The sequence below is a fragment of the Nuphar pumila genome, unplaced genomic scaffold (genome assembly GCF_984573655.1).
Source record: "Nuphar pumila unplaced genomic scaffold, dmNupPumi1.hap1.1 HAP1_SCAFFOLD_479, whole genome shotgun sequence".
Lineage (NCBI taxonomy): Eukaryota > Viridiplantae > Streptophyta > Magnoliopsida > Nymphaeales > Nymphaeaceae > Nuphar > Nuphar pumila.
The window spans coordinates 39-20,861 of NW_028323365.1; the positions used below are offsets into that span (position 1 = coordinate 39).

Sequence of the window (20,823 nt, forward strand, 5' to 3'; positions counted from 1 at the left end):
ATGTGCGGTGGTATCACTCGTCATGGACATGTGCGGTGGTATTACATAACCGACACTTCCATGTACCTTAAAGATGATTGTACGTGCTTATGAATGGACCGTGCACCTACTGTTTGTTCATGTACGCTGGATTGGCGTTCTGTTTCTGGAGCTTCAGCGTGTACAAGAGCTCAATTGGGCGTGCTGTTGTGTTTTGCTGAGAATGCTCACGGCGTGCGACTTTGCATGCCTACCCAAAATAGTATGGGACTCGACCCCTGCAGCGTGTAGACTTGCATACCGAAAGAGAGTTGCCCATGGACGGCCTTTCAGTCGTGCTGGCTGAGAACCCCTGCAAATGTGAACCTTAGTGTGACAAGCTTGTCTCAATGAGGTGTTCTTTTTGGCGTTGGCCTGACAGCATGACAACTTGCAACGTGTCAGTGCAAAGTGGACACATCAGTGTGCATGGAAGATTACACCAGGCCTAGGCCATAGAGAGGACTCCCAGCAAATCATTAATGCTACACCTTACAAAACAATGTCATCCATTTGTCGCGTCATCGGGATCCCCTCGGACGCTGGGAACAGCGCCGAAACGAAGCTCTGTGGTTCAAAGGCCTGCAGGTCATTGATGCCCTCGCCGACGCCCACAAACTTGACCGGGATCCCCAACTCGTCCACAACGCTCACCACCGCTCCCCCCCGAGCTGAACCGTCCAGCTTGGTCAAGATGATCCCTGTCACCTTGACTGTGTCGCTGAACTCGCGTGCCTGCGCGACAGCCGAGTGAGGTCGATGCGAGGCAACCAACAAATGCAATGTCGATGCCCACAGTAACATCGTTGCCTCGAGCATTTAACAAAGAAAGAGTGGGTGTGCCTGGTACTGCCTGCCACTTGAAGAACATGATCTTGAGGGGGCTCATTTCTGACCGTTTCAACCACACGCCTGAAAATATGCCAAAACCGTTGTAGGCTTGTGTAGCCCACGTATCGCCGTGCCTACAGCAGGCCTAACGCAGGTGACCTTGCCTTGAGACTGCTTCCGTCTTGTGCAAGGTCCCAACACGTCGCGTGCATGATCTGAGCCTGGTGGCATCGCATTTGTCACTCTGGCTGGACGTCACGCCTTGCAACGTCCGTGGGGGTAGCCAACAGCAGCATGGCTGGCAGATGTCTGCAAGCCCAAACTTCAACTAAAACTAAACCTGAACTTGACAGCATTCTCCAGATAGGTGCAGCAAACCTTCATGACGCTATACAGCTGTATCATAGGGGCCACGCTCCATGGTGCGACGATGTCTGCTGTGAGGCGTCAATGGCATCGCGACACGACAAAGAAGGCAACAACACGAACCTGGTTCAACATGTTTAGCCCGGTGGAGCCGTCGAGCACAAGGAGAACCTCATGTGGTGCACCTGGCATCCGCTTGTTGATGCTGCGCTCCACCTTGGCGAGCTCCTCCATGAGCGCCCAGTTGGTGTGCAACCGTCCCGAGGTGTCGCAAAGAACAATGTCCACAGCCGCCTCCTGCGCCGCATTCACCACGCCCGCCAGCACCCGGTCGGGCTTACTGCCCTCCTTGTACGGCCCCATCAACGCACCTGAAAAGGATCCAACGATCAGCATGGTTCGATGATTAACGTGCAAAGTGAGCTCGATGTGCCAGCAGAGAGACACCCGTGGGCGGTCCATGGCCCACCATGCTGCAGAGAGACTGGTCATGCTGATGGCATGGGGGTCTGATGCCAGCTCGAGAGCGAGTCATTTGACAGAAAACTGCAAGATTCACGCAGCACAGAGAGGCACACTTCTAACCTCGTCCGCATACCGGGCATTCATAAGAAGCGGAGAAGCCACAGATAAACACTTGCCCCGTCTGCTCAGATGCAGAGGCATCCCGGCAACACGTCTACGTTTGAAACGTCGTCGAGGTACCGTGCGTTCACCAGGCCTCGCCCCCCACTGGCACCCATGACGGAACTTCACGTGATGGTGGCTCATCGCAGCAGACGCGGCCGCATTTGCTGATGGCACAAGATGGAGTGGCACGCATACACAGCAGACGAGGCTGCATCGGTCGATGACGCGCATGATGTGACCGGGACGCACCTGCGCGATCGCCCCACACGCTGAGCTGCTCAAACGCGGCTGCACGGAAGGTGTCCCCGGATCCCAGCATCACTTTCATTCCGCTGCTCGTGAACTGGTGCGCCAGCTTTCCCACTGTCGTGGTCTTGCCCCCCCCGTTGACGCCCACCACCAAGATGACAGCGGGTGCTGTGCCGTCTGCTGGCAACTTGAGCTCGGTGTCCCCTCCCCTCGAGCGCAGCGTAAGGACGATCGAGTCCCGGATGCCGCGGCGAATGTCTTCCCCGGACTTCAATTGACCTGCGCTCGCAGCAGCATAGCGTGAGCAATATATTCGGCGCCCTACGTCTCTGGGTTGGGAATCTTCGGCGTCAAGAGTGTTTGTGGACCGTGATTGTTAGGTGTTGCACGGAATTCGAAGTTGGTAATCCTTGGGGTCGAGTTGATCATGGACTTGCGCTCGAGCACACGCTTGGAGGCCCACGAACCACAGTAGCAGGTTGGCTGCTGTCAGTGTCAGTTACCGTTGCCGATGATGACGTGCCTAGTTATGACATCACTGCATCCACATTGGCATAATTGCGAAGGACATTCATTAAAGACATACCTGCAATCGCTTTGCACTGCGCCTCTCGACACAACACCATTTTGAGTGATGTCACCACGGGAATAACTAAAGCACGCTCGCGGTTGCCGCTGGGCACCGAGGCGCACAAATTGCTGGCGCTTATCAGAAGTGGAGTAAGGAATGGAAGAACAACGCGAAATTCTGGACATCGGATTGTGGGCGGAAGCACCGCACCGCTCAGCACGTTCTTGCGGATCTCTGCAACGATTTTGAGTGCGGTTTTGGGACCAAAGTCGGCGCAGATGAGCGCCTCCTCCAGCTCCTCAAGCAAGTCATCTGCCTGGTCGACGTTCCAGTATGTTAGGAGCTCGTCTACAACTGAAAGGCGTTCTCTCGTCGCTTCTGTGCCCTTGAACACGCGCTCAAAGTCGCTTGACGCCTTCTCTTTCAGCACCTGTCCGAGCTTTTGAAAGAGGCCCGCCTGCGGTTTCGACACCTGCAGGCATGAAAACGTGCAATCAGATCAACCTGCGCACATGGCGTGGACGACTCGCGCTTTCCTGCAGGTGGAAAATATGCAACCTGCAGATGTGGGCCCTCAGCCTGTCACTGCTCGGTATGATAACGTCTTGCACAAGGCGCACAGCATACGATTTGATGATTACCCGCATTCAATTAAGCCGAGAGCTTCTAGAGCCACTTACGTGCAGCTTCCTGTGTGATGCTTTCAAGATTGGTAACGAGACACCCTTCCGATAGGGCCTGGCAAATATCGGGGAGAGGCTGCAATGCTACCCCGCTTAGAAAGAAAACTCCTGGATTTAAGTCACACATGCAACACGGCATCCACACCTGACATCGAACAGCAAGTTGTGACCGGGTTGGCCTGACATGCATCCTTGTGCGCGAGATACGCGACTGGCATGGCGTGTGTCCGCTCATCTACTTGGCCGTGCGGGCAATGTCAAATCGAAAAAGGTCTGCAATGATATTGTTGCAACAGTCGATTGTATTAAGCAATGTTCCTTTCGAACTGTAACAGTAGATTTCTGAATGCGGATGATTGCGGATATTGAGACGTTTCTCTCGCCGCGTTATGCCAATATCGCGCACGACATCAAAATGCTTATGTATATTTTGTTGTGCGGTGGCTTCCTCCCTTACGGTGTCTCTGCAAGAGGAATTATTTGCCAAACCGTTGTAGGATTGTGAGCCTATGTCTGGACAGCCAAGGAGAAGGGAGGCATTGCACAGGAGTCTCTGTCAGAGACTCCGAGGAGCGTACAAGACTAGTACGTTCTTTTGCTCATAACATCAACATGGTTCAGCAGTACAAAGCAGACTGCTTTCAAGTCAGAGAAGAGCTGTGTGGTGCTCATGAAAAGCTGCAGGGTTGTCCCACAACCCTGGCTCTGGCCCACAGCCGTCCTTCACGAAATGACAACCAAACCATGCCCTCATGTTTCGGAAATATTTTCGATCGAATAATGCAACCATTCCACGCCACACTGTCTTCTGCTGAAGATAGTTGGCCCAGTAGGCATCTCGTACACCAGCAGCCTTGCGTCCTTGCCAGCCCATTCGGTCTCAATTGCGCTTACAAGCTTGTCTGAAGCTATACAGATGGGTATTTTCAGTCACATGGCGCCAGGTACGCAGTCCTTCTGTGCGTTCAGCACCATTTGTCTTCATGATCACAGCATGAAGCCAGCGCCACAGCAAAGACTGGAGGATTTTCTTTGGAATGCAATGTTCGTGCAAAAAACCAGCTCATTGAGCTGGGTGTTGCTGGTAAAGCTCGATCAGCTAGGTGAACAAAGGGGCAGCCGAAATGAGCACCCTTTTTAACATGCCGCAGGGCGGCTTGTCGTCAACATGCTTTTCTAATGCTTCATTAGGGGAATCTTTTGGGACATAACGCAAATGTCCCAGTCGCGGTGGTGTTTGTGGTAATGAGGCAACACTGCCACACCACATGACGAAATAGGTATACCGTGCACTGTAATAAGGTGAGAGCAAACTTTTACGCTCTGAAGACTAGATGCAGCTCACCACATCAGTTTCGATGCTATATCACTAGGTGACCATGGGAAGTGGTGCGCCCATGTCATCAGCAGTGTAGTGAAATGCATATCTACAAGAGATACATAACCAGAGTAGATGGTGATATAATGACCAAATGAGACTGCAATAATTGCAACCGGGCCACTTGCAAAGGGTGTGAAGCCCCATTTCAAAAAGGCCTACCCACAACACGATGACCCACCTTGCCTCTTGCCCAGGTGAAAGCCATCTTGTGCAGCACTCCTGTAGCCGGCTTATTCAGTGAGCAAAGACTCTGCACTTCTCTTATGCAGCAAGCAAAGGCTTACAGAAACTGAGAAGGGACCTTGAAAGCAGCTCCTGCTTCTCCCTGGCAAAAGGAGCACTCAGCACTCGAACAAGAACGCGCAAGAACGTGCTGATCTCTGGCTACCTATGCCATATGCCAGCATGTTCCACACTATGCCATGTATCAGCTAGTCTCTTCTGAGAAGGAGTGAGACCAGTGGCAGTCAAACACATGGTGTATCCAAGCATTTCCCACAGTCAGCACTTCAACATACATATCCTGCACATAATCAACAACACACGGAAAGCATCAGGCACGTGGAGACACAACCATTGACCTGTCAGATGGGAACCTGCTCCTGCTGAGTATGCCACCACTGCATATAAAGCAGTGCAGAGTTTGAGCAGTAGTCAGGGTTGAATGGTGATGTCAGCACAGTTCCGGAACATCTCGATGTGCCCCTGCTGGCCACCTCCACAGAGAGGCCTGTAGCCACCAACAGGATTGATCAGCTTGCAGTAGCTGCCACACTCCTGGCACTTGCAGGGCTCGAGGCAAGTCTGCTGCGCTGAGTACTCCCACATCAACACACACCCTTTACCGCACTTGAACCCGCTGGGGAGCTGCCACTTGATGGAATGTTCCCATCCGCTCTGTGCCGTGTCTTGGATCCACCAACGGTCGGTGCCGGTGTCTACGCTGATAAGGGGTGTCTTGAAGAAGCAACCGAGGGTGAGTTCAGCAAGGTCGCGGGATCGGCAGAGGTAGACGCTGAAGCGGCCTCCGTGGTTAGTGGTCAGGATGACTTTTGTCGTGATGACGTTGCCCATGCGGTAGGTGGCCTGGCTGTCGAAAGGCACGTCGATGAAGTGGGTGTCATCGGTCTGGAACGGGTCCCCACAGGGTCCCGGATTGCTCTGCTGGCCTTTGCCGACGCCGTTGCCGCTCGAAGGATTCCAGAAGGTTCCTTGCTGCATGAGCGCGGCGAGTCAGTACGCATACAGTGGCCAGTGAGGCAGCAAAGACTGTCGGTGATGGTCATGACAGCTGTCACACATAATACTAAACGCTGTGTGTTAAGAGCCACCTGTGAAACTCGCATTTTGATTCCTGCAAGAGCTCCATTCTGCAATCTAGCTGAGAGGGCGGCTGCGACAGTTCTGCCAGCTCAGGACGGCGTATGCTCCTTGGTCGCACTTAAAGTCAAAAATGAATTGGAGTCGAAAATGTTCATGTGAGTGTGGTGATGGTTGTATCGCCAAAATTGAATGCATGAACGAAGCGGGGCATCCCTCCATTCAACCGCTACTCCCAAAACTCCCCGCATCACAGCAGGTGGCCATATCCAGAACACATTCAAACTTTCAGGTAGGTCACGTGTGCACGATACTCGACAGGAGACACACAAAATTACGAGAATAGCGTTGAGCTGGACTTAACAACTTGACTCTGGGATCTCACCTGGAAAGCGACGGTGCTTCGAGAGGGCGGGTCGACCAAGTATCCATGTCCAGCTGCCAAGGGCACAACAAAGGAGACAACCAAAATGATGGCTTGGCAAAGTGCGTCCATCTCAAGCTTGCCAGTACTCAGCATCCTCCTTGTCTACAGCAGAGTGATGCATTTGGTCAGGCAAGATTTGCTGCAGCATTGCAGGACACATGGTCCTCCGTATCATCGCCGGCAATTACATGGCAATTACATCGTCTGCAGTAAATGCGGACACTGTGCCAGGCAAAGAGTCGCCTGCGAAGGGTAACCTGGTGTACATGCTCGTAAGGCAATTCTCGCTCGAGCGACAAGATGGAAATCGGCTTGAGATGAAGTGCAGGAAAATAACAGCAGGTATGCAGACAACTTTCTTATAAAACAGTCAGCGTTGCTTTTTCACCTTCAGATGTCCTCTATGTCCAAGGTGCGAGCCCTAGCCAGGCGAACTCGTTCGACTGACTGCGTCAGTCTCGTCGCGACGTCAACACGTATGCAGATGGTAGATGAAAGTAAACAAGTCAAATGCAGATTGATCAAGATGAAATATAAGAGGAGACTGTGCGATGTCCAGAGCGCAGATGTTTCTTCTGCGAATTGACGTGGATTTGTTCTATTGCGTGGATTAGCGCTATTGCTCGCGACAGTGAGGTAGGGCATAGATGTGCTGTGCTCGTTTTCCTCGCTTGCGTTTCCCCCTATTTATGCATCTCCCGTCGCTCTGCGTCCATGGACTAGCCCCACGCACGTGCACGTCCACAGTGTGCACAAACGCCCAGGCGCTGTGGCCGTCGCTTCGACGCGCGAAATACGCACGCACGTGTGCGGAAGGGTTGTTCTGCGGCGTCTTCACTCAAGCCAGTCCACTTCCACGCCATCCCCTTCAAATTTTCTCGTGCTCAGGGATTATGTACGGGCTCAATTTCAAATCCTTTCTGAGCCAGAAATCGAGCCCTTGTATTGGCGTCTCACCTCGATCCATGTGCCCCTCCCAGTGAATGTGACTGCAACAGAAGTGTAGTACCGCGCATGCCCCAAGATACAGTGGCCGTCGTCGCCCATCTGCTGTTCAGGTATTGATTATTAGTCCGCCGGGTTTGGGAGCATGACATGCTGAGATACTTATCAGCAATGGCGTCCGTTAGGAAGCCGAAGTGATGATGATGTATCTTTTTACAACACTACCGCATCCACATGGACATTGGCAACTCCAAGAACTACTTGGGAATCAGAGTTATCACTACCATCACCTGAGGCAAGCGTACCTGGACCAGCCTGACTTACCATAACCTGAACTGACATGTCTCCATCCTCTTCGTCCTGTACCTTGCAGTGGCTGACCTCCTTTAGAAAGGAGGTCAGCCACTGCTGACCAAAAACGACCCGTCAATTCCTTTGGGAGATCGTCGCAACCCACACTCAAAAACTTTGTCAGGAGATCAACTCCCAACAGGAATTCCAATTTAGTTGCCAAATGCCCACCTTGTAATCCAAGACCTCCAACCGTTTCAAGAAATTGGTCTATTTTTGGCCACAAGATGGGACAATCCACGGTACAGTGAACACAGCCTGTGTGAGCATCCCCCAAATGCTCATCGCAGTCCTTGCAGTGATACTGTACGGGATCACCACTCGTAAGTCTGAAGTGAGGGCGGCAATTGCGTGCAGGGTGCAGGGCTGGTTGAAAGGGCCAATACAGGGGCCAATACAGGGGCTCATCCGTGTCTGGTGCATCTCATTCTGCTTGTGCACACATTTAGTGAGGTTTGACCCCCTCTCAGTCAACATGTCAGCCAAGCAGTTGTGCCAGCAGGTTGTAGAGACATCAATCGGGAATGATGCCATGTCCCTCCGAGCGCGTCTTGCAGCTAGGGGGCCGTGCTCACGAGGATTCGGTGGTATACGTATACGCATGCACAGCAGGTTGTGCACGGCGAACGCATCTGACAATCGACATTTGAACAGCTTACACCTCCTTCAGAATGCAAACTGACACCCCCGGTAGAGGGCTCAAACAACAACATAACCCCACATCACGGACATTGAAGCACTGCGACACAGCAAAAGAGATTGCCCGGGCCAGTCAACCCCCCTGGCCGTTGCAGTGTTGGACACGTGTGACAGCCATGGCAAGTGACGCTTCAGTCCCGCTGGCTGCAGACACTATTTCAGCGGCGCACGCTGCAACTCTCCTTGAAGGGTCAGGAAGCGTGGCTGGCACTTCGACAGGGGTTGCAGGCTGAGTGGCTGCAATGCCCTCCTGCATGCAGTGGCGTGTTCAGTCACTGCTGTAGCAATTTGCGGCAGCAATTTGGCTGGTGTACTCCGCTGTTACAGACAGGGCATGCTGACAGAAGACCCTTCTCTAGCTACCTCGGTTCTTAGTGCAAGGTGTTTCGCATGATTTGGCTGCGGTAGTTCCTCAAGTAATTAAAAACAGTATGCTTTGTGTTCACTGCACCGTCGATTGTCCCAGCTTCTTGTGGCCAAAAATAGACCAACTTCTTGAATGGTTGGAGGTAGGTCTTGGACCAAGGTTGGATATTGGCAACTAAATTGGAATCTCTGTTGGGAGTTGATCTCTTGACAACGATTTTGAGTATGAGTTGCGTCGATCTCCTAAAGGAATTGACAAGCCGTTTTAAGTCAGCTGTGGCTGATCTCCTTTCTTGCAGGGTACAAGACGATGAAGAAGACATGTCAGGTCAGGATATGGTAAGTCAGGCTGGTCCAGGTACGCTTGCCTCAGATGAAAATAATGGTAGCACTGATTCCCAAGTAGTTCTTGGAGTTGCCAATGTCCATGTGGATGCGGTAGTGATGTAAAAAGGGTTTTGTATTGCTGTATGTCGTATTGTTGAAGCAAAGCATAGAGTCAGCATTCAGAATCAACACAGTCAGATGTGTTCGAACGACGAGCTCACAGGCACACGTAGTCACAGGCACAGGCGTCGTCCAACCAAACTAAACGAAAGTAAACTGCGAGAGCTGAGACCGCGTAGCGGTCGAGGCCTTGTGTTGTAAAACGATACATCATTACATCGCACAGAGAAAGAGCAAGAGCTACGGCTTAGGCCGAAAACGATACATCATCATCATGCTTCATAATTAATGAAGGTGAACCTGTTGTCTGGTAGGTGGACTTGTTCTCAATGAGAAGCTCTTGCCTTCCCTGGATAACGATCCCTCAAGCTTGGGTATCGGGACTTCTCGAGAAGGTCTAGGCAGATCTGCGATTTTCTTCTGATTTCAGGAGGGGACATTGCAGGTTAATTTATTTGCTGCGATTACATATGCCGCAACCATACCAGCAAACGGGCGAGTTAATTTATGACGTGACATCATTTTGGATATTTTCACTTGTAAGTGCCTGAAAAATCGACATATTTTCTCCATGTAAACTGGGCGGTGAGTACAAAAACGTGACCGTGACCGCCCGTTTTTGTTGTATTGTTATGTTATGTTATGCTGCTTCTTCTTGGTCGTTGGGCACTGCGCTAGAGCAGCTTGGAGGGAATTGCTTGTCTACCTTCATCGTCAGTATGGGGCTCCCCAAATCCAAATCACAATCAAATATGGCATGGGTTGTCGATCACATTACAACATGACACAATTATGAACAGCGTGTCCATGGGGCAATCTCTTGAGATCTGGTCACAGCGACCTGGCTATGATTGTGTAATCTGACACTGTACGTGGTGCTCAATGGTAGCTGCGCTCTTTTGAGTGGGAAATGACATCCTTTGCAGGTATTTGCTGATGATGCCCATGTTAGCCCTACTTGTCAGCGTCCTACAGGATGCTGAGAAGCTTGCTTTAGAGCAATGTGTGGTGATGTTGTTGCTTGGTGTCGCCGGCATTGCCAGGCCGGTTGTACGTGTACCATGCGGATGACGGTGTGCTGTCTTTTTGCAATGTAGCTTTGTCTTGCCTCTTTTCAGAACGATGACAATTCAGCTACAGCAAGCACTGAAATGTCGGCCTCATGCTTGTTGAAGGCGCCTATGAAGCCACAGCACTGAGACAGCAAACTTGGCAGCGAATCAACACAGATGTCAGCAGAAACATGCCAAGCATTACCAGCAAGAGCTCATGAGACCACTTTCATTCGCAGGAATAACAAGGACATGTCGTCATTTCTGCGCGCATGCCGGTGCATGGTACCTCGCCTGTTGGGATACCTCGCGCAAGCGCTCGCACGAAGCAGCAAACCCCTCATGCAATAACACAACTCGCACCATGACACCTGAGCCCGGAAGTGCCCGCTCACGTGATCGTGATGTCAGCACAGTTCCGGAACATCTCGAGGCCCTGTGGCTGCTTGGGGTCAGAGCCGAGCGGGCGATAGCCACCAACCGGGTTGATGTGCCCCCCTTTCTGTGAGTAGCTGCCGCACTCTTTCTCCGGGCATGGTTCCAGGCAGGACTGCATTGCAGCATACTCCCACATCAGCACACAGCCGTCGGAGCACAAAAAGCTGCTCGGCAGCTGCCATTTCATCGTCTTCGTCCAGGTGCCATCGTTCGCGTAATCCTGGATCCACCATCTGTCGGCGCCTGTGTCCATGCTGATGAGGGGCGTCTTGTAAAAGCAGTCCAGGGAGAGGTCTTTAGGCTTCGTGGAGTCACACAAAAACATGCTGAAGCGGCCGCCGTGGTTCGTCATGAGCGAGACGGTTGTTGAGATGACGTCGCCCTGGCTGAAGGTGGCCTTGCCATGTTTGGTGCCGAAAGTCCGAGGTTATTTCCAGGAAAGGGTCGCCGCAGGCGTGTGGGTCGCCCATACGAATGCCGGCCGCGTTTCGTTGGATGACTGCGCCCTGGCCATTTCCGCTTGAAGGGTTCCAGAACTCGTTGTTCTGCACTCACAATGAATACATAATTCGCGAGCTGCAATCGTCTGCCAGTAACAAACCGCGCAGAGCGACAGCGCGCATTGTGGACGAATGCGATCTCACATGGACAGGCAGACACTACAGCTGAGGCTGAAGAGCAAGCCCCTTGAAACCAATTGTTATGCGCTCTAGCGTTTCGATGCTGCATCCCTCCATTTAGGGGCGAGGCCAGCTCAGGCTGTCTCGCCCGTTGTCAACGTCGCCTTTTGGGCTGGCTTACTTGCTTTGATATGCGCTCTAGCGTTTGACCAGCCTGCGACCTGGCAATGTACTGCTGCATTTCTTGCCTTGATCCATCAGACTGTTCGACAGTCGGTTGAAAATCCTGGAGAGGGTCCTTTCATGATACACTGACACTCCCTTCAGAGACTGCATGCTGCCAGTTCAGGCCTTCCAATCTGTCCATGCACGCACTGGTACATACCTTTCTACAGCTACAACTTCACGCCAAACTCGACATCATCCCATGCACATACTCTCTCATTTCACTCCCAAACACGCGTTGGTAGATCCAATCCAACATGAGCCAAGGGGCAGGAGGCGCATGGAAGGTCCATTTCAACATGACCCAAGGGTCAGGAGGCGCACCTTCCATGCAACCGTGCTCCTTGAAGGGGGGTCAGCGAGATATCCATGTCCACGCGCATACGAGATTAGAAAGCTCGCCGCTATAAGAAACGCAGGCGTCGACCATGCACGATTGGGGATGCGTGGAGGGGCGTTTTGACACATGCTGCTAGGATGGAGGTGTCTGCACCAGCAAGTTGCCATTTTTGTTCAGTGATGCGATTAGCTGGGTCTCCATGCAGGTCTTGCAAGGCGTCACAATTGTCAATCAGCATGTCACACGCGTGGTCCTTCCACGAAAGAGCTTTCAAGATGCTGCAATGAGTGAGTAGTAACCAGTTCTGCTGTACTCCGCAAAAGGCCACATCCCTCTCTACCTCGGCGCGGCTGCAGCAGCTGGTTCTTGCATGCTGCTCTCAAGAGCGCACTCATCCCCAACCCATACAATGTGGATACTCAAAAGAATCAGGGATATCTTCATGAAGAAGGCATGTTTCCGTTCCAAACTGCCCTTGTTCAACTTTACCTTGAGCTCCTGAGCGAAACCACCTGGCTTGCTATCAATCATGGCCACCCGCGTGGAAGTGTGGGATTTTGGCGGGAAGGAAGCCCCTCTTGACGTTCCGAATCTGAAGAACGCTACAGTCTACAGCTTCCCACTTTCTGCAACTGCCACAACATTTCGCCTGGACCACAAATCCAATTTAAATGGGACATGACGACCTCCCCAATGCAGGTGGTGTCCTGCTTACACGGGTGCACGCTTGCCACGAGTCGCTCATGATGAGCGTGCCCTAAAAAAGCGGCACCTTATCGATCGCAAGACATTGTCGTAGTTGGCACAAACCACGGAAGCACACCTCCACAGGTTAACAGAAGTACTATTGATAGCCTGATCAGGGGGTGCAAGACAAGTGTTGAACCTCGAGTGTTGAACCTTCCCCTTATTTGACGAGCGCCTGTTTCGCACACGTGCAAATTGCTGGACCGGCGACAACACTTTGCAACGTCTGGCATTTGGGCAGAACCAGGTCGGAATGGCCGTTCCGCCATTCTGCCACCGCTAAGTTTTATGCTGTGCACCAGTTGCGAAGGCAGGATGTCCGATGCTGCGGGATCAATCGCAGGACGTTTTTTCGCGCAACGTGTACACACACACGATGATCGTCGAGTCGCTCCATTGGCGTGCGCGTTTCGCGATAATATTGTCCACACCTTGCAGCCGATGGCCGTCGATTCCACGATCGCCGTGATGCTGCATTTGCGAGCATCGCACATCGCGTGGCATGTTGCGCTGAATAACACTTTGGGCGCCCAAACGTCGGCCAAGCCACGAACGCTTTTTTGAAGGACATTGCGCAATGTCTGCGAAAGCGTCCACAAACGCAAAGTTTGCCTCGCGTGTTGCTCCACCAATGTTGTAGTCGGAAAGGCCCTCGCATGCCCCCAGCGGCGCTGTACTGAAGCTTGCTGCTCAGTCTGGATCCCACACCGAAACCTGCGGGCGCAGACTTATTTGACGCCACCTGTGACTGCAGCCAAGCTCTGACTGTTTCTTGTTGTATTCCGATATCGGAACACATTGCGTAGCGCTGTCCCTAAGTGTTCAAGTGAAACTTTTCACAAGTAGCAAAATCGCGGGGCTGGGCAACGCTAGGGATACCTCGCAGATAGGCACTACGGATGCTCCCCGGAAATGAAGGCGAGAGCGGCCATCGTAATACCACTGTAAAATCTCATAAATGTTCATGAGATGTTTATTTTCCTGCATGAGTCAAAAACCTGTTGGAGCTCGTGTTTTTCGTCTAAAAGGCCCCCGCCAGAGTCTCCGGGCCACTTGCGATGTCGAGCCATGTGACCGTTCGCCACCTCAGCTGGTATCACGTGGCTACACCGTGAAAGCTTTTTGTAGTCGTTGACATGCTTTAAAGTTCGTGCATGGCAGTATGAACGGTGACAGCAGCACCCCACGTACCTTATACGAATGTGCCTCAATCGATGGAGACCAGCTGAAAGCTGTAAACATGGTCACCAACGACGAATTAGAAAGGGCGTGTCCCAAGGCCCTCCGTGCTCCGCCGCTGCTTATCGGAGTCGCTGGTGGAACAGCGTCGGGCAAGACCACAGTTTGTCTGCAAATCAAGGAAAATTGGCTGACGACCGGGTGCAAATTATCAGCATGGACAATTTTTATCGACCACTTACTGCTCAGGAAAAGGCGAGCATTTCGGGTGCTGTTCCTTCCGACTTTGATGTCTCGCCGCTGGTCATCAGTTGTGCTCGGAAGGGGTTCTCTCTGTGAACATCCGTGAGGAAGTACAAGTAAGTAGGTTTAAAGTACCAGAAATGGCATCGTCGTTCATTCTAATGGCGATACAAATGTCTTCTGGTGCCTGATTGGCTTCAGGGTTTGAGTAGCGCTGTGCATGAATGTGTGCGTCTGGCGGCGCCATTTACTTTGAGTGGACTGGCATTCATGAAACTTTCGTTTATGTGTTGCTTTCAAGCGTCGCATTATAAGGTCAGATCTCGTGACTGCTTGTAACCCTGTAAGCCAAGGCTGCAGGCTGTGGTTGTCTGGCAACATCTACTGTTGGAACCCCTCACAATTTCTGGCACCATTTACTTGCATCAGGAGTGGTGCACTTACCATTCAGCCGTTTGCCATCCTGCCATCCAGGGTTCGTGGCATGTCCCATGAGGAACAGGCAAAGTGTTGAGGGTGCGTCAAAATTTGGGATGGATCTTACAAAGTTCAAATCGAAGCTGTTGTCACGTTTGATGTGCCATCGTGCAGACTTCAATTTTGACCATCCATCGGCATTTGATGAGGCCGAGGTGGTGAGGTGCTTGGACCAGCTGAGAGCAGGGAAAGCTGTAGAGATCCCCGTTTACGATTTCCAAACGCACTCTCGGAGCGACCGCACAGAGCTGGTGCAGCCAGCAGAAGTGATCCTGTTTGAGGGCATCCTGGTTCTCCACATCGCAGCAATTGTGAAACGCCTCAACATGAAGGTGAGTAGCATGATCGTGCACCTGCGGTCCCCCTGGCAAAGCCTAATGGCAGGCACTTGCTCCAAGATGACCCTACGTGATCGCAAAAGTGTGTCATATGTAGACAGGGAATTCGGCTTGTAGGAAGAGTGAAATTAGACTTTGTACTTGGGCTGAAACGCTCATCCATGTGGTCAATTTGGGAGGTACAGATCATGGTCGATGTCGAGATGTTTGGGTGGTGAGTAGGGCGCATGGGCTTAGTTTTAACACGTTTGAATTCAGCTGGGTTGCTTAGTCCCGGATTCATCCCAGTGCAGCTGCCTAATGTAAGCGACAGCGCTTCTGCAAGGCAGAGATTCTAATTATCAGCATCCACATGGACATAGGCGATTTCAAGTGCAGCTTACAAAGTCGACAGAGAATGAAGTACCAAGCAGTGCTTGGAGTTACCAAGGCCCATGTGGTGCCACGTTGTAATTGACGCATCAGCATGTAACTAGAGCGCTGGTGTTTGGGTGCCTGCGTACAGAGGCCACCTGTTTGATAACGATGTCGCTCGGTGCCTCTTAGGCCATCTTGTGGTGGGTGCAGCCTGGACTCAATGTTGAGTCAAAATGGGGTCGAGGTCATGCTGGCACCAATGCCCATGTTGGGGAGGGACGTTGTGTCGGTGATGGTGTGAAACAGGACGCCCGCATGAGCAGTTCAGTAATGCGCGCTTCCTATTGACGTTGCACCTGATGCGTATTAATTACCCAGCTCTCCCCAGACACCATTCCTACCGATTCTGTTTGTCTTTCGCCCCCTTCCCCCCCCTATCACTTTCATTTCCATGGACTAAGACTGCGTCGTTGCTGTGATTCTCACTCAAGTGTGACGCGGCAGGTGTACGTCGACACGGACGATGATCTCCGACTGTCGCGCCGAATCCTGAGAGATGTGGAGGACCGCGGTCGCGACGTGGCTGGAGTCATCCGGCAGTACACGCGCTTCGTCAAGCCCGCGCAGGACAAGTTTGTCACGCCGTCGCGCCGAATCGCCGACATCATCATCCCCTGGCATGAGTGCGCTCCCCCCCTGCCCCCCGCCTTCAACTCATGACAGCCGACCACCGCTGGTTATGTGTGCTCGTAGGCCTGGCTTGGTTGCCAATTGCATTTGGGCTTTGCAGCACCTGCTGCTCCTGTGTAAAGCGTTGGGAATTGTTGCAAAATTCACCAGGCTACCGTGGCCGCAATGCATGTGCCACTTGGGATTCGGCCTTAGACGTGCACCTCGTCATCATCGCGTTGTCTGAGCGTTCCTAGATACGCTCTACCCCTGTACAGCAAGGTTCAAACTGTCACAATGCCTTGTGCAGTCCAACAGGCATTCTCAAATACAAATAGCTGTTGGTCGGTCCGTTGCCCAAGGATGAGCTGCAGCAGGCCGGGTAGTCGGCGCCTGACTCGGGCAGAGGCTCACCGGGATGGCGCTCGCGTCGCAGATTGGGTCTTGACTTGATGCTTGATTGTTGGTTGCCCGATTGTAGATGAAGCATGCAAGCTTGTTTGCTATTTGTTTGTGAAGTGTCGCGGTGCGCGCGCAGCCGCATGAACATGACGGCCGTGGAACTGGTGACGGAGCACCTCAAGACAAAGCTGAAGCAGCACCCCCTGGTGAGGCAGTACCCCAACCTGGATGTCATGCCGGACACCCCCCTCGTGAAGGAGATGCACACCATCATCCGCGACCGAAACACCACGCGCAATGACTTCGTGTTTTACGCCGACCGCCTCATTCGGCTTGTTGTGGAGATGGGGCTGGGGTACCTGCCGTTCCGAGAAAAGCCGATCCAGGTGTGCTGCCTAGCCTGCTGGGACCGGAGAGATGGACATGTTTCCCCTCCGCTAAGATTGAATCGTTCGTCTAACTGCCATTGCTCAGGGCAATGCATGGGTGCCGCATCCCATCCAAGCGATGGATGTATATTTGTGACATACAACAAACTTGGTTGGACCTCGATGCCAGGAATGCCCTATATGTCCCGATTGCTCGATGGGATGAACAAGCAAAGTGACGAATCCACTTAGCGAGCGCCGCTATACAGCAGAGTGCGGTTGGATCTGGACATCACGTGTGTGGGCGGCGGTGAGCCCTTCGCACAGGTGCTTTGCTTTCTGAAGCCAGTGTAGTTGTTGGCTTTACATGCATGCACTCAGCGGCTTTCAGCAGATCGTGCTGTCCTTATGATGCACTCGCAGGGGTACACTGCACGCCAGGGCGTGTAAAGCGCACATCACGCTGAGAAGCCGGGCTGCGGTGCAGACGCCAGAGGGCTATAGCTACGTGGGCGTGGACTTTGCGCGCTCCTTGTGTGGTGTTTCCATTGTTTGGAGCGGCGAGGCGATGGAGGCTGCACTGCGCGACTGCTGCCAGGGCATCAAGATCGGCAAGATTCTGGTGCAGCGCGCTTCGCGCATCTGCGATGACCGCTCCACTGCAGGGGGCACTGGGCCCCCCTCACCAATGCACGATGCCTCGTACCAGGATCTCACACGTGTCCGCACGGTATGCCGTCCGTCTCATCACACAAGGCGTCACACGAAATCTGACTCGCACACGAATCAGCCTTTTGATTGCTTCATGTCCGGCGCGATGATCATGATCATGTGCCCGTAGCGATAATTCTTCGGTCCCCGGTGCATGCAAGGCTTGTGCTGTCGTACGTGTGAAGTCATGCACCAGCTCGTCCCGGCTTGATTCCATGCACAATAATGAATCACCGTGACTCATCGAGTCTGCACATGCAGCCGCAGCCAGCAGACGACTGGGAGGCCAACGTCGACAACACGAGTGTGAAGGAGAACGAGCCGCCTCTGGTCTACGACAAGCTCCCTGACGACATCGCCAACCGGCATGTGTTGTTGTTAGATCCAATCCTCTCGTCCGGCTACACTGTCGTCCGCTCCATCGAAACCCTGCTCAAGCGCGGCGTCAAGGAAGACAAGATCTACCTGCTGTGCCTGATCGCCGCACCACAGGGTATCCATGCTGTTTGCAAGCGCTTCCCGCGCATGCGCGTGCTCACGTCTGAAATCGATCTCGGGCTGAATGACAACAGCTACGCCATTCCAGGCATTGGCAACTTTGGCGACCGCTATTTCCATCTGTAACGCCGTGCTCTTGTGGCGAATGTTTAAGTGTCAACACCCACATGCTAATGCACGTAACAGTACTGTCAATGGTGACGCATGGCATTCCTGATTACTAACCAATGCAATCAGGCAAGAGTGCTGATCAGAGAAGAAAACGCTGGTTGTTACAGTATGATCCGGCACATTCTGGGTCGTCCAACACCCGGTGATGGGCATGGGTGCCACCGAAACCTCAACTCTGGAGTTTTGTCCGAGGCTTGAAGATACTAGAGCATCTGGGTCTATCTGGAATGCACGCTCAGAGATGATTTGCGCACCGTCAGCATGCTGGCTTGCTGAGGTCAGGTTTTGTTGTGATATGTCATCATGAATCACGATCCGCAATCGCCTGTCCCACACTTGTGAAAATGAAATCAATGAAGGAATGGCGTCAGGAAGTGTACAATTTGATTTAATTAATCCTCTAATATGCCGTGGAGACCCTCGTTTTCGATATGCACACCAGGAGTGACATGCTGTACACCTGCCACACCGTGCAGTTTTTCCGTCATGATGAGGTTGGTTCGGTCTTGTAAGTGCTCTCGGTAGGTCAATATTGACCAGGGAATGAATTGAATCAACGCTCGGTACGCGTTGCGTGGACAAAGATTGCGTTCCACTCCCTCCGGACATCCTCCAGCTGCGCTCGCATGGATTGCGCTCCAACATGCCCAGCACACCCGCCTTCATGTTGCCGAGCTTCCGCATGTGTGTCCGATAGCTTGGGTCGCTCTTGTCCTCCCATGGAAGCAGCCTTTTGCCCGTCAAAGCCAAAAACACTTCCTCACGGGTGCACCCGGGTTCGAAGACTTTTGTTGCTGTGAAGAGCTCGTACGCCATCAGTCCCAGCGACCACACGTCTACCGCGGTGGTGGCGTTTGTCTTATCCGCCCGTGCCTCGTACGCAAGCGCCACTTCGGGCGCAGCGTATGTAGCGCTGATGCTCATCCGCGCTGGCCGACCTGCAAATCCAGCCTGCGTGTCCACAAAACGAAGTCCCGCTGGCAAGAACCTCCACGCTGCTCGATCTGTGTTCAGCCTTCAAAATCCATGTGCCGACGTGAACAATCCATATCTCAGGATGGATGCAAATTACTCTTCAGGCTGTCGTTTTCTCGCCAAGCTGCTCGTCACTGCCTCTGTGCGTCACCCGCAGTCCATCCTTTCTTTTCCACAAGCGCTTTGATACAGGCAAAACCACAGCATGAGTACGCATCCACAGATATAGCCCAGAGAGCGCCACAAGGGGCAGCCAGCAGCGGTGATAGGGTTCACCGATCAAGGAAGGACAAGCTGCAAAATCTGACAATGGTTGGGTCCCTCTCAAAACAACCACGAAGCCTGTGTTACAAGTGACAGGGCCGGCAAATCTAGGAAAGGCTACCGAAAGACGAACAAAAGAAAAGAAAAAGGATTACAAAGCACACAGCAACACAAACAAACAACGAAGCACGAAGCCTGTCCCAACAACAAGCAAACTCCATCGGGTCCTTTTCTTTCATAGCAGGATCGTCCATTTATTGGTTGGCAGCTCTATGAACAAATGTGCGGCGCATCACAGCTTGGTGACAGCGCAACGCCGCTTTGCAGCCAACACGAACAACGGAGACACACCAAGGTGGGCAGCGCTTCCGAAGTCAATGAACGTCCAAGAGTTGGTGGATGGCAGGAGGATGCAGCTTGGCTTGAGGTCGCGGTGGCCCAGGCCGACGGCGTGCAGCTCGGAGACAGCCAGGTTGAATTGAAGCATGACCGCGAGGTCCATGGGCGTGGTAGGGGCAGCGCGGGCGACCCACTCGTCCAGCAGCTCGCCTCGCTCCATGATCATGCACGGCACAAGCGGCCTGCACCGTGGAAACTGAGCTGTCTGTGAAGCAGTGATCGAGCAAGCTTGTCATTGTTTTGCTAACAACAAGGCCTCGGCCGCTGTGCGGTCCCAGCTGTCACCATACACTTCCGTTGTTCACCAACGCGTCGACCGCGCTGCCCGCGCTCTCGTATGCATGCTCCACATATACAACGTCAACATAGCGCGAACAATTGCCATTTGTGTCCTATAGAGCAAATGTAAGAACCCCGGGAAGGACATCGCCGCAACGATCCTACCAGCTAATTAGGACTGCCGGTGCGCTGTCCTGTATCAGTGATGTTCCACGAGTGTTTATGACTGGCTTTCATTCTTGGTAGGCTAAGAGAGCTGCCGTCAACCCTTACCTGCAAGGTGGTCAGCATTCTGGTTTGTTCCTCGTGAGAGGAGCCCACCTGCCCAGCAAGTCTTTCCACTTGCCGTCATCGTTACTGTAGATATCGTCCACTGGGGGCAGGATAGAGTGCAAAGCAGGCAAGCTGTACATGTCCAGCTCGGCCTGGAAGGCGGCGCGTGACACGAAGAACTTGATGGCGTACTGACTCTCTTGAAGCGGCCGGACGCAACGTGCACCAGACCCTGGCCTGCATGAGGAAGGAGCAGCTCAGTGGGGGCCCACACGGTAGTGACCAGCTGTCACTCCAGCAATCAAGGGAAACCAAAGCAGAAGTTGCCATTCGTGCAAGTTCACGTGGAGATCTCAGAATGTGTCCAGTAGTACTTGCATCATCCATGCTGCTGTGTATGGATGGAATTTGGTGGAGTAATCTGGTGGAGCAGCACTTGCCGCATGGCCTCCTGGGCATAGTTATGCCTTGAAAGGGATACCCTTGCTGAGATGCTGCCCGTCAGTTGCATCCT

At 52.8% G+C, this 20,823-nt stretch overlaps 1 protein-coding gene and 1 pseudogene across 1 annotated transcript; one reads left to right on the top strand and one right to left on the bottom strand.

Annotated features, from left to right (window-relative positions):
- Positions 1-280: 280 nt before the first annotated feature.
- Positions 281-3,601, bottom strand: LOC149810196 (cell division protein FtsY homolog, chloroplastic-like; the record flags this gene model as incomplete). Its single annotated transcript, XM_089994389.1, has 6 exons — positions 3,494-3,601; positions 2,876-3,137; positions 2,095-2,373; positions 1,339-1,586; positions 515-753; positions 281-331 (listed from the first exon to the last, which is right to left on the bottom strand). Coding segments are annotated over exons 1-6 (1,169 nt in total), but the record flags the coding sequence as incomplete, so codon positions are not given.
- A 10,345-nt stretch (positions 3,602-13,946) lies between these two features.
- Positions 13,947-18,074, top strand: LOC149810197 (uridine kinase-like protein 5; annotated as a pseudogene).
- The last annotated feature ends 2,749 nt before the right edge of the window (positions 18,075-20,823 follow it).